The sequence below is a fragment of the Tachypleus tridentatus genome, chromosome 4 (genome assembly GCF_004210375.1).
Source record: "Tachypleus tridentatus isolate NWPU-2018 chromosome 4, ASM421037v1, whole genome shotgun sequence".
NCBI classification, from domain to species: domain Eukaryota; kingdom Metazoa; phylum Arthropoda; class Merostomata; order Xiphosura; family Limulidae; genus Tachypleus; species Tachypleus tridentatus.
In genome coordinates, this window is record NC_134828.1 from 90028233 (window position 1) to 90040361 (window position 12129).

Consider the following 12129-nt stretch of genomic DNA (forward strand, 5'->3'; position numbering starts at 1 on the left):
TATAACATATATTGGGAAATTATATGATTAGTTCCTTGAAGACGAGTGTTGTAGCACATATTGGTAAAATATATGATTAAATCCCTAGAGTCAAAGTTTATAACATATTGGCAAAATATATGATTAGTTCCTTGGAGTTAAAGTTTATAACATATTGGCAAAATATATTATTAGATCCTTGGAGTCGAGAATTGTAGCTCAAATTGGGAAAATATATGAATAGATCCTTGGAGTCAAAGTTTATAACATATATATGATTTGTTCCTAAGAGTCAAAGTTTATAAATTATTTAAATGTTGCTACTATCAACTTTAAATGAATATAAATAAAAGAGAGACATGAACTTCAGACAACTGTAACTAAATTTATAAACTTCAGATGTCGCTTCACTTTTCTTCTTTAGATGTTTAATAAAATGATGATTTTCATTTTCCTTACTTTATTGGGAATGCAATCAATAGAAATTATTTAATAACTCATAACACAGATTTAATCGTAATTATATTAGTTTGAATATTATAACTGGATAAAATCGTTTATCTTCCTTTCCCTAAAATAAACTTTATACCAGCTCCAGTGTATATTTAGCAAAAGCGATGTACCAAATCCATTTATAAATTCGTCGTCAGACGAGGGCTCGGAATAACCAGGTGGTTAAGACACTCGACTCGTAATCCGAGAGCCACAGATTCGAATCTCGTCACACCAAACATGCTAGTCCTTTTAACCTTGGGAGCGTTATAAATTGACGGTTAATCCCACTATTCGTTGGTAAAAGAGTAGCCCAAGAGGTGGATATGGGTGGTGATGACTAGCTGCCTTCCCTCTGATCTTACACAGCTAAACTAAGGACGGCTAACGCAGATAAACTTCGTGTAGCTTTGCGCGAATTTCAAAACAAACTAAACCAATCGTCAGACGAGAATGAATTTTTTATCCATACTGCCTTCCGCTTAACGAAAAACTCATGAATGAGCTTGGTGCTGTGTTGGTGTCTTCCATTCAATAAATTCAATTGCGTTGGTCTCAAAGCTTATTTTGTTTCTTCCGAAAGCGAAAAACAACAAAGACTCATAAAACATCTGTTTGTTGTTTTTTTTTTACTTGGAATAGAATGTAGGTGTGGCTTGTGACGAGTTGAATGACGTCAAATCTCTCGAGCTTCTCCCCGGATACTTTCAGGTAATGTATAATCACTGCACGAGCTACTTCTACTGCACTCGGTGTGGTGAGATCTGTGGAGCAGTTCCTCACTGGGGCCTCCTTTTTTACGTATTTGGAGAGTATTCAAGGAAGTTGTTTTGCTGTTCTAAATTACACTTTCCATGAAGTAAACGTATACTATATCAAGTAACATATGCTAAGAAGCTTGTTACGTTAAAAGTGTTTTGGAAAGGTAAGCATATTTAGCGGAAATAACTTTTATAACATAAATATCTAATAAACCCTTAGCGAACTGACACGTTATTACGGCCGTGGATATTTTAGGTATGTGAATAAGTCGTTATATATTCAGAAGATTTTGAAAGGGTTATTTACAGAACTGGGACTTTAGCGAAACTAACTTGAAAGTGATTCTGAAATCGTGTACTTTTGCATTGTTATACACACAGTTTTTAGGTACTATAGAATACGGAACTACACTATTATTATGTTACTTTTGGAAACAAAATAACAATTATTAAAGCCTAATTACGAACTGCCGTCTCGTATAGCTATGGTGCGGTTCATCACTTCCTTGTTTACTAACATTTTGAATTACTTCGTTATTTTTGTTTTACAAGGGATTTCTTCAGAAAATAACGTCGACGGACCAATTTCAATAATTCGAAGTAAACATGCCGCATTCATACGGCACGAGTCTATCCATGAAAGGCAGAAAAATCCACCTACTGTAAATATTGTAGTCCTAGCTCCAAATAACGATACTTTACCGTATTCACTACATAAAGTCGTTCCAGGTGTCTTGTACGCTATCCAGACCTTGAAGGCACAAGGTTTAGATAGTATCGAAGGTCGTTTAATTCAACCGATTTACAAAGACACGTTATGCTCTTCCACCGAAGGACCCCTCGCAGCTTTCGATTTCTACGTTTCTGGAGTGGTTGATGTCTTTCTTGGCCCTCTCTGTACTTACGCCCTGGCTCCAGTGGCTCGGTATTCAGCTGCGTGGAACCTGCCTCTTCTAACGGTCGGAGGTCAGAACAACAACTTTGATGCCAAAAATCCCCATTATCGACTCATGACCCGCATGAACGGGTCCTTCTCACAGATAGGAGAACTCTTCCTGAAGTTGTTGCGGAAGTTCCACTGGAAAACGGTAGCTCTGTTGTTTCATGACTTCCGAGACCAGTCACTTGGTCATTCGAACTGTTTCTTCACCTTAGGAGCTGTGTTCACAGCTCTAGGACGTCAGTCCTTCCATGTAGCCTTTGATGAAACAAAACCGGAAGAAAGAGACTTTTACAGACTTCTTTGGGACATCTCAACACAAGCTCGCAGTAAGTTGTTTTATTTAATATTTCTCACAGATGACAATCGCTCACAAACAGTTACTTTAACTGGGTTGTACATAAGTACCCTAAAATATACAATATTAGGCTTATAAACGTTTCGATACGACTTCAGTGACTACAGAAAACCTTTATTATAAATGTACAACGTTTTAATAAGATTATGTAATTCTCAAATACATGCCGTTTACAGAATTACGTATATATACATATATACAACAAAGAGGCCACACGATCGAATATTCCTTCACAGTCCACTATAGGTACCCTGGTATTCTAGGATATTGATTTGGAGTTAGGTTGTTCTCTTCATTTAAGACAATAACTTCTTTAATGTGCTGTTATTCTTGTGAGATTTTTTATAGAAAATTATAATGTATTATATAGATGTACTAAGATTTTCTTAGTTGTTATAGTGGTAAACCTAGGAGGGTTTTGTTTTTTTTTTGTTGATCAATCTGGTTTTCAGTTTTCTTCCAGTTTTCTCGTACATTTATAATAATATATTTTTCGTTACTCATTTACGCCTTCTCAAAACTTTTATTTTCTAAAATATAGGTTCCTCGTCATCAAATGTTAGGCCTAGTTAATTATATACTGACGCTTTTTCAAATCTGGTTTCTTTAGTGCTACTTGATATCGTTTCCAGAAACTTTAGACACCAAATATTCAAAAAATTATAATTTTGAACATTTACTTTTAAGCATCGATTTTGTCTCTTTCTCTGATATTTGGGTATATATATTTGTATATCCAGGAGGGTCAGGTGCACTAGACCTCTTCCTCCTTCCATTACTTAGTTGGAATGGACTAATTAATATATTTAGAGTAAATACAAAATGGCTGAAGTAATAGCATAACTTTAAATCTGGTCCTTTTCAGGACAATGTCCATTTATATTCTTCTTTCATTTTTTATTTATTTTTTTTAAATAAGTCTAGAACGTCTCGGGGAGATGTGTTCAGGTCTCTCTTCATCATATATGCAATACCTGTCTAGTTCGCATAACAACTCATTTTTTTCGCCAATTTTTATCAAAATATTTTATTCTACTATGTAGAAGTCTATCTGGTATTGTTTGTGTGTTTGAGTAATTATGCATGAACTTCAATGAAGTGGTTTTAGGTACTCTGTATGCTGATGTAATTAGTGTATTCTGTAATGTTTGGAGTTTGGTTTGTATTTATTTTACACTTACATTGATCCGTGCAGGAGCTGCATAGTCTATTACAGGTCTAATGTATGACTTGTATATTTTAATGATGTTTTCTGGTGTTGTTCCGTATCTTTTACCAGTTAGACTCCCAGCATAGTTTATTCTTTCCCAAATTTTAGTTTTTTATGTTATTTACATGTTTTATCCATGTAAGTTTCGAATCATATGTTAACCCTAAAAATTTTGCAGAAGTAGCAGCTTGGAGAAGCTCTCCGTTCATGTAGATCTGAGGTTGAACTTTTTGATGTTTCGTTGATTTTGAAAATATTATAAATTGTGTCTTCGCTGTATTTATTTTAATTCTATATTTTTCACAATATTCACATAATCTGTTTAGTTGTGGTTGTAAGGTAGGGGCTGCTATTTGTGGTGTAGGTGCACTTTTCCAAATTGCTACATCATCAACGAACTGTGACGCGTATCCATGGTTTGGATCTTTGAGTGGCATATTATTTACATACATGGTGAAGATAATAGGTCTAACCACTCCTCCTTGAGGGACGCCAGCTTGTGTCTCTTATACTAAAAGGTTTGGTTTGAATTTCGGGCAAAGCTACACAAGGGCTATCTGCGTTAGCCGTCCCTAATTTAGCAGTGTAAGACTAGAGAGAAAACAGCTAGTCATCACCACCCACAGCCAACTCTTGGGCTACTATTTTACCAACGAACAATGGGATTGACCGTTACTTTATAACGCCCCCCACGATTGAAAGGGCGAGCATGTTTGGTGCGATGGGAATTCGAACCCGCGACCCTCAGATTACGAGTCGAAGCCTTAACCCACCTGGCCATGCCGGGCCGACATTTTTATATCAATACTGTTCGTATAGTGTGTTGAAAAGTACAGTTATCCCTTGTTAAGCAAGTGAAACAAATAACTTTTATACAATCGGTGTGAAAGAAAAAGGCATTTTTTGATATCAATTCTGTTTATGTAGTGTGGTATAAAAGTAGAAACATAGTTTATTAGTGAAGTAAAACGAAACACTTTTATACAATTGATGTTCAGTTACCTGTTTTAAGAAGAAATGTGGCTAACAGGTTTTATTTTGCTCTATAAAAACCGAACTGATGTGTTTCTTTAAGTTTCAGAAGATGAACGATGAGGATTTCTAATAGTATAATTAGCAGTACAATAAAGACTCGAACAATAATAAAATAACGTCTTCACTGTTCGCTAATAACATATCATTACTATCAAACACCAATTTCAGTAGAACTTATGTGCACTTCGTCTAAACGGCCATATTAGAGTCTTCTAGGTTTCGCATGGAGCTGTTACTAATTTTTAACTACCAAAAGAAAAGGTAAATAATAAAAGTGTTCGACTATTTCATTCGAATGACGAGGTTGACAGGCACTGTTATAATGCACCTGTACCTGAAAAGACAAAGAGTGCTCAGGGGCATCATATTTTGAAACGTATTTGATTAACAACCCAACCCAGTAACGTCAAAGCCATGCAGGCTTGCCAAACACCAGAATGAGCAAATACCGAAAACATATACCGTTATATGTTACGGTCAATCCTAGACTTCATTGATAAAAGAGTAGTCCAAGAATTGGCGGTGTACGGTGATGACTAACCGCCTTCCTTTTTTGTCTTATACTGCTAAATGAGGGGCGACTGGCACTGATAGCCCTCGTGTAGCTTTGCGCGAATTTCAAAAAGTAACAAACTTTGTTCTCTACTCTGTAGTATTACTTTTATAAATTTACGGGTAACATTGTTACCAAATACCATTGCAAACCATAATCATAAAGAAACTAACGAACACAAATTAATAAAAATAAAACTAGTAGAAAAAGATTCAATAAGAAAAGAACACCAATTGGCTTTAAAAGCTAACTTAAATAACATGCTTATTTGAAGAATTTTGGTTTTATTTCTTAAGTCAACCGTTTTCTCCACTTCGGCAACACAGATGGATGGATAACATAACCTAAAGCCAAGTACATAAAGAAATAGATGAAACTGAAAATATAGATTCCATTTTAAAGTTGAATCCGTTCTGAACTGAGCTATTTTCTTTTATACCACGAACATTTTTCATAGAAAGAAATTTATCAACAAAAATATTTTTTTCCAGTTTTCTTGTCTATACATTTCACCTTATACTTTCAGTATACAGACTAATAACAACAGTAGGTTATACTTTTGTTGCTAAGCAACATACTATAAAAACCATTGTTGGAAAGTAGTGTTACCAAACTGCACTGGCTTGAGTGCTAGTATTGTCATATCTATTCTTCTGACTACGCTGAAACTAATTCTGTTGTCTTCAAATGTCCCTATTTTTTCAGTCCAATCATATTAGGATGAGATTATATTAACGAATTGTATATGATTATCTGATTACAGTTACGAACTGCATCTATTGGTTATATTAAATCTGTAAACATAGTTTATCTATACTCAAGACTGATGTCACAATGCCAAACAATGAACCACATTCCATAATCATAACGAGTTCAGCAGAGATTTTTTAAACTGTCACCAAGTGCATCCATGATATATAAAACTATGTTAGAGAGGATATCCTTTTCAAAGTAAAGTCCTTTTGAACCACGTACAAGAAAATGAGCAATGCGTTTATATAATGTGTACCGGATCTAGCCTCAAGTCTAAAGCAAATTCCATGCGGGTAATGTGGATCTGAAAGTGAGTGATCCCAACCAACAAAACGCAAACAAACTAGAAGTGGCATAAAACACAATCAATATAGCAAAGTGGGACACCCATATTTTGGTGCAAGCGTAACATGCCACACTGTAAAGCAACAGAGTTGCCATGATTGATGCCAATGGCACAGGTGCTGTAGTCACAGTTATAACTGCTATGTCACTTCTCTAGGATATGTGTTCCGTGGCAGAGGTAAGAAACGGCATGGAAAACCTGGAAAGTATATGATGAAGCAAGAGGCAGATTTATTAAAGTTAACCAATTCTCGCTAACGGTTGATGATTAAGATTCAGCTGTATTTTGGAAGTTTGTAATTACCATGCTTGATGGGTTCAGAACAGCTAAATATGTCAAAACTGTAAGTCTAGATCTTGTTGGCAGATACATTATGATTCTATGCCACAAACCCAATCAGCTTTGATGTAACATCCAGAGCAACTCGCCTATCATGTGTAATATATATATATATGTGGAAAAGCAACAGTTTGTCTGAGAATAGACTAAACAGGATTAAATTTGGAACACTTCAGCCAATTGCAACAAATCGCCAGAAACTCAAAAACTGTGGCTGCAAGACAGGGTACAACCGTAGATGCAAGTTTTGTTGTTGCTGACTCAATTCGAAACCCGATGTAGTTGTAGATACCAGGATTAGATAAAACTGTAATCTATGGTACGTTATCTACAATAACAATCCACATTAGGTAAAATAGAATAGGAAACATTATAAGATAGAGATAGCTTTAATATACCCGTAAGGCCTGGCATGGCCTAGCGCGTAAGGCGTGCGACTCGTAATCCAAGGGTCGCGGGTTCGCGTCCGCGTCGCGCCAAACATGCTCGCCCTCCCAGCCGTGGGTGCGTTATAATGTTACGGTCAATCCCACTATTCGTTGGTAAAAGAGTAGCCCAAGAGTTGGCGGTGGGTGGTGATGACTAGCTGCCTTCCCTCTAGTCTTACACTGCTAAATTAGGGACGGCTAGCACAGATAGCCCTCGAGTAGCTTTGTGCGAAATTCCAAAACAAACAAACAAATATGCCCGTAAAATATAATCAGGAACCGTTAGCAGTGGACTGGTCTGTTGTCATGGTAGGACTCGTTGACATCATGTCTTTCTCATACGACGTCATAGAAACAATAGAAATATTTAACACTAACGGAAATAGATTTTAACATTGTGAAATTCATAGAGTTAACACTACGTTCACACAACTCGAACAGCTCTATAATTTTCTGTGTGAACATTGAAAATTACATAGAATTGTGATGGATATCTTGAATTTCTTATGGCTAACGTTTTTAATGTGTTTTTTTCACTCATAAATTTAACAGTTAATAATATTCACCCGATTATTCTTTATGTTTGTATTATCATTTGAACAATAAATTGTGTTGTCCACTTAGTTTTTTTCCATTCGCCAGTTCAGCAAGTTTGATCAATGAATTTCCGATCCTTTAGAAGTGACATTTCGTGTAAAGAAGGCTCAATAAGATAAAAAATGAAATGTGACAACCAATGCTGGTTTGTCTATTTCAATCCCTCTCTCTTACAGGGGTAAGTCTACGGACTTACAACGCTAAACTCAGGGGTTCATATCCCCTCGGTAGACTCAACAGATAGCCCGATGTGGCTTTGCTATAAGAAGGCACACACGCACACCTTTAATATCTTCTCTAGGTACTTTCTGTCGTTATTTAGATGACACAGAAGATACTGTGAAGGATTCCTCAGCACGTGTGGCTTCTTTGTTTATTTCAAAATGTTCGTGCAAACCTACAGATGTACCTGATAGCACATCCTTCCATAATCTTAAAGGTAATGACTAGTCGACAGACCGAGAATCATCAGCCCTCAAATTCACATTCTAAACATGCTATTACGTCATTATGGACTCAAATTTCTTTGCAGAGTCTGTTGAAGACACAACAATAAAAATTTCATATTTATGTCGGCAATTCCTAGTACATGAAATAACAACAAAATGTTCGAGAATATTCTTCTATGTCCAAGTGTTATATAACACTTAAAGCGTTATAACACTGTTATAATATATATAATTGGTAATGTTATATTTGTGACATATACTAATTTTATTAAAACGATATTTTTATAGTATGTTTATTTGTCCATTTGTTAGATAGTTTGTTTTTGAATTTTGCGCAAAGATACACGAGGGCTACCTGCGCACGCTGTACCTAATTTAGCAGTGTAAGACTAGAGGGAAGGCAGATAGTCATCACCACCCACCGCCAACTCTTGGGCTACTCTTTTACCAACGTATAGTGGGATTGACCGTCACATTATAACGCTCCCACGGCTGAAAGAGCGAGCATGTTTGGTACGACCGGGATTCGAACCCGCGACCCTCGGAATACGAGTCGAACGCCTTAACACGCTTGGCCATGCCGGGCTAGTATTTGTAGAACATTTGTTTCTATGTCAAATTATATTATTCGTAGAAACATTGGCCAATACAGATTGGAAAAGTCACGTTGTTTTTGTTTATAGTTAAATAGAGTTACACAAGGAGCTATCTGTGTTCTTCCAGTCACGTGTATCGAAACACGTGTTTCTAGCTTAGTATGTCAAAAGACATACTGCTGTGCCACTGGGGGGCGTTACATTATAAATTACAGTTCCTGTATCGTACGACACAGTGAAGGTATAGACTCAAAAAGAACTATGGTTCAAACGTCTCTTGAAACATGGAGAACAGTAAGCAGGGAGAACAGTGAACAATGTTCTACGTTTATGGTTATGAAAACTACATCTGTGATGTTGATGAGTTTTGGTAACTTGGCAACACTTCTAATTAATCACGTGTATATAATGTGTGTTGTATCTATCGCTGTTATATACTTCAGTATACAGCTTTTATTTAATAAGATTACAATTGCAGTGTTATCTCTATATAAGAGTAATATTCGTGTCCTTTTAGACCGTCTGATTTAAGTAAACATTAATTTGTTGGAAGACGTGTTAAACGAAGCACGCTAGGGTCCTTGAGTTGCATGTGAATGTGAATATACGGTATCTATTTGTACGTTCCCGACTACAGTTCACGTTCTGTCAGCCTAATAACGCATTCTTAAAGCGGTTATTAAACAGCTAACGTAATCAAGAGGTTAAGTTATTACCATACGAATATATTGTTAAATTTGCTGTTATCAATAGCGTTACATCAACAATATAAAAATATATTGTTAAAGTTGCTGCTAAACAGGTAACTTTTTCAAGAGCATTACATTATCAATGTAATGATGAAGTGACTGCTAAGTCTGTAGCTTTATCATACACGTTACCACAGCAACTCGTAGGTATACTGTTAATACAAATCGATACATTAACATTTAAACGTCATTAGAGCTTAATTTTTTAAATGTAGACTCACAGCTGGAAGTCATTTTAAATCATCTACCATAAAATCGCTTCCACCTTACTCAATGTTTAATTGCCAACTACACCTTACACGGATAACAATCTGTCTCTTTGAATCCATGCAATGTATCAGTTGGGTTACTACAGCTATGCAGATTACAATGGCTCTCTCTGACTCCGAAATAAGGGCTACCATAAAATCAGGAATAAGCATTTGATTAGTTCAAAACCTGGATTTTATCTTACAAACCTACTTATCCACTCTGCTTTTGAAACATAACAAGCTTCTGTTAAAAAAATGTTAAACAGAGATAGCGGTTCGGATGATACTTTGTCCATGAAAGGTATTACGAGATATAATGTACACTGACAAAAACTAGGCATCCTTTACATTGAACGATTTTGCGATTATCATACAATAATGGAACTCTTGCTTATATGATACTGGAAAAAGCTTTTTATTACGTGATGTGCAACCACCACTTTCGCGAGATTTTTTTCCTGTGTGTACATAGATTTGCAATTGGGGTCACGAACTTACTGTTCCGCCTCCGTTTTATTTTCACAAGAACAACCCTTTTCAAAATTCATTAATTTCATTTACATTATTTTCTTTATAATCGCTATCTGTATCGTAAACTGGATATTAATCACTTTTTAGGACCTCTTTTAGATAAACAACTCACACTCAATCACTTTGTGTGTTTGTAGTAGTGCTACTTTGTAAATGTTATATTAGTATAACATTATCTTATACGAAACAGCACAATTTTATCCAATTTTTAAGTCTATATCTCTAGGGAATAATATAGAATCACTAAGCATTATACATCGTAAATTATCTTGACAAACTAAATAAAGAACACAAGCAGTAATCACCTCGACATATAGTAGAAAATTCTGCAATTTTACATGAAGAAAGGTTTAGCGCCAGACACGTTATTCATCTTCATTTTTCCTTTCGTTCTCTCTTTATACTTTTCATGCAAGCTTATAGCTGTAACAGACTAACATTTTATATTTCTTTTAATATATATGTTTGTTACAGTTTAATATATACTGCTCAAAAAAATTAAAGGAACAAGTGCATATTTCAGTATATTTTTGTCATAACTAAATTTATGTATGAAAACATATCCGTTCGTCTACAAGTGTATTTTGAAGCTTGCAAGTGAAGTTTGAAGCAACTCAAACGAAACTCACTTCACTCAAGGAGAATACAACTCAAGGTACCCTATATAAGGTTGTTACGTGAAACTGTGCATTCCGCATACATTTTCGAAACAAACACCAATATGGATCTTTCGCGGCTCGTTTTGTCAATGTGTACCTTCATCTTGTGTACCCAAGCAGTCAGGCGCCATCTGATAGAGAACGAGGTGGCAAGTGCGGTCCAGATGCTGGAGGATGGCAAGACACAAAGGAGTGTGGCACAGCGCGTCGGTGTGTCACCAAGCGTCATCAATCGCCTTTGGCGACGCTACTAGGAGACAAACTCTTATGGCAGGAGAGCAGATCAAGTCTGTTATCGCTGCACAACAGCCAAAGAGGACCCCTACATCGTGACTACAGCTCTGCGTAACAAATTAACTACGGCTCGGTCACTGCGAAATGCTCTTCACCATTCCATTGGAACCAGTTTGTCGACCCAAACAATTAGAAATCGTTTACACATAGGACGCTTTAGGGCCAGGCGGCCTGCAAGAGGTATTATTGGCTACTGTGCAGACAGATTGGAGTTTGCTCGTCAGCACTTGGGCTGGGAATTTCGTCAATGGGCCGCCGTGCTGTAGACAGACGAGAAAAAGTTCACTGTGTCTCGTGATGATAGACGTGCGAGAGTATGAAGACGTCGATGAGAGCGATTTTTCGTCTGTAACATTGTGCAAGTCGACGCTTGTAAAGGAGGTTCTGTAATGGTCTGGGCAGGCACATGCTTGGGTGGCCACACAGACTTACTCATACTCGACAGGAGTGCTCTGAACGCACAACGATATAAAGACGAAATTCTGGAACCCATTGTAAGGCCTTTTGCCGGTGCTGTCGGCGATGGGTTTATTTTCATGGAGGTTAACGCACGAGCACACGTCGCCAGACTGTGTGTGGACTTTACGAGGAAGGAATAGAGACTTTTGAGTAGTCCGCCAAATCTCCAGATTTAAATCCGATTGAACATTGTTGGATATGTTGACGAGGCGTGTTAGTGAACGCTAGCACCCTCCTCAGAATGTACAGGAACTCCGACAAGCCCTAGTAGACGAGTGGACTGCCATACCCCAAGTTAACATCGATAGACTGATTTGAAGTGTGCCAAATCAGTGTCAGGAGTGTGTCAC

General features: G+C 36.8%; 1 protein-coding gene across 1 annotated transcript; it reads left to right on the forward strand.

Moving 5' to 3' along the window:
• The first annotated feature begins 1233 nt into the window (after positions 1-1233).
• LOC143249986 (atrial natriuretic peptide receptor 3-like) lies at positions 1234-11375 on the forward strand. Its single transcript, XM_076500621.1, has 3 exons — positions 1234-2501; positions 6584-6665; positions 11144-11375. The coding sequence occupies exons 1-3, from the start codon at positions 1718-1720 to the stop codon at positions 11373-11375; spliced, it is 1098 nt and encodes a 365-aa protein (XP_076356736.1). The 5' UTR covers positions 1234-1717.
• Positions 11376-12129: the final 754 nt, after the last annotated feature.

Excerpts from the sequence above, each read along its gene's own strand:
- LOC143249986 (XM_076500621.1), top strand. The coding sequence starts at position 1,718 with ATGGTGCGGTTCATCACTTCCTTGTTTACTAACATTTTGAATTACTTC. Across the intron at positions 2,502-6,583 it reads CATCTCAACACAAGCTCGCA|GATATGTGTTCCGTGGCAGA; the intron begins GTAAGTTGTTTT and ends TCACTTCTCTAG. Across the intron at positions 6,666-11,143 it reads CAAGAGGCAGATTTATTAAA|CAGTCAGGCGCCATCTGATA; the intron begins GTTAACCAATTC and ends TGTGTACCCAAG.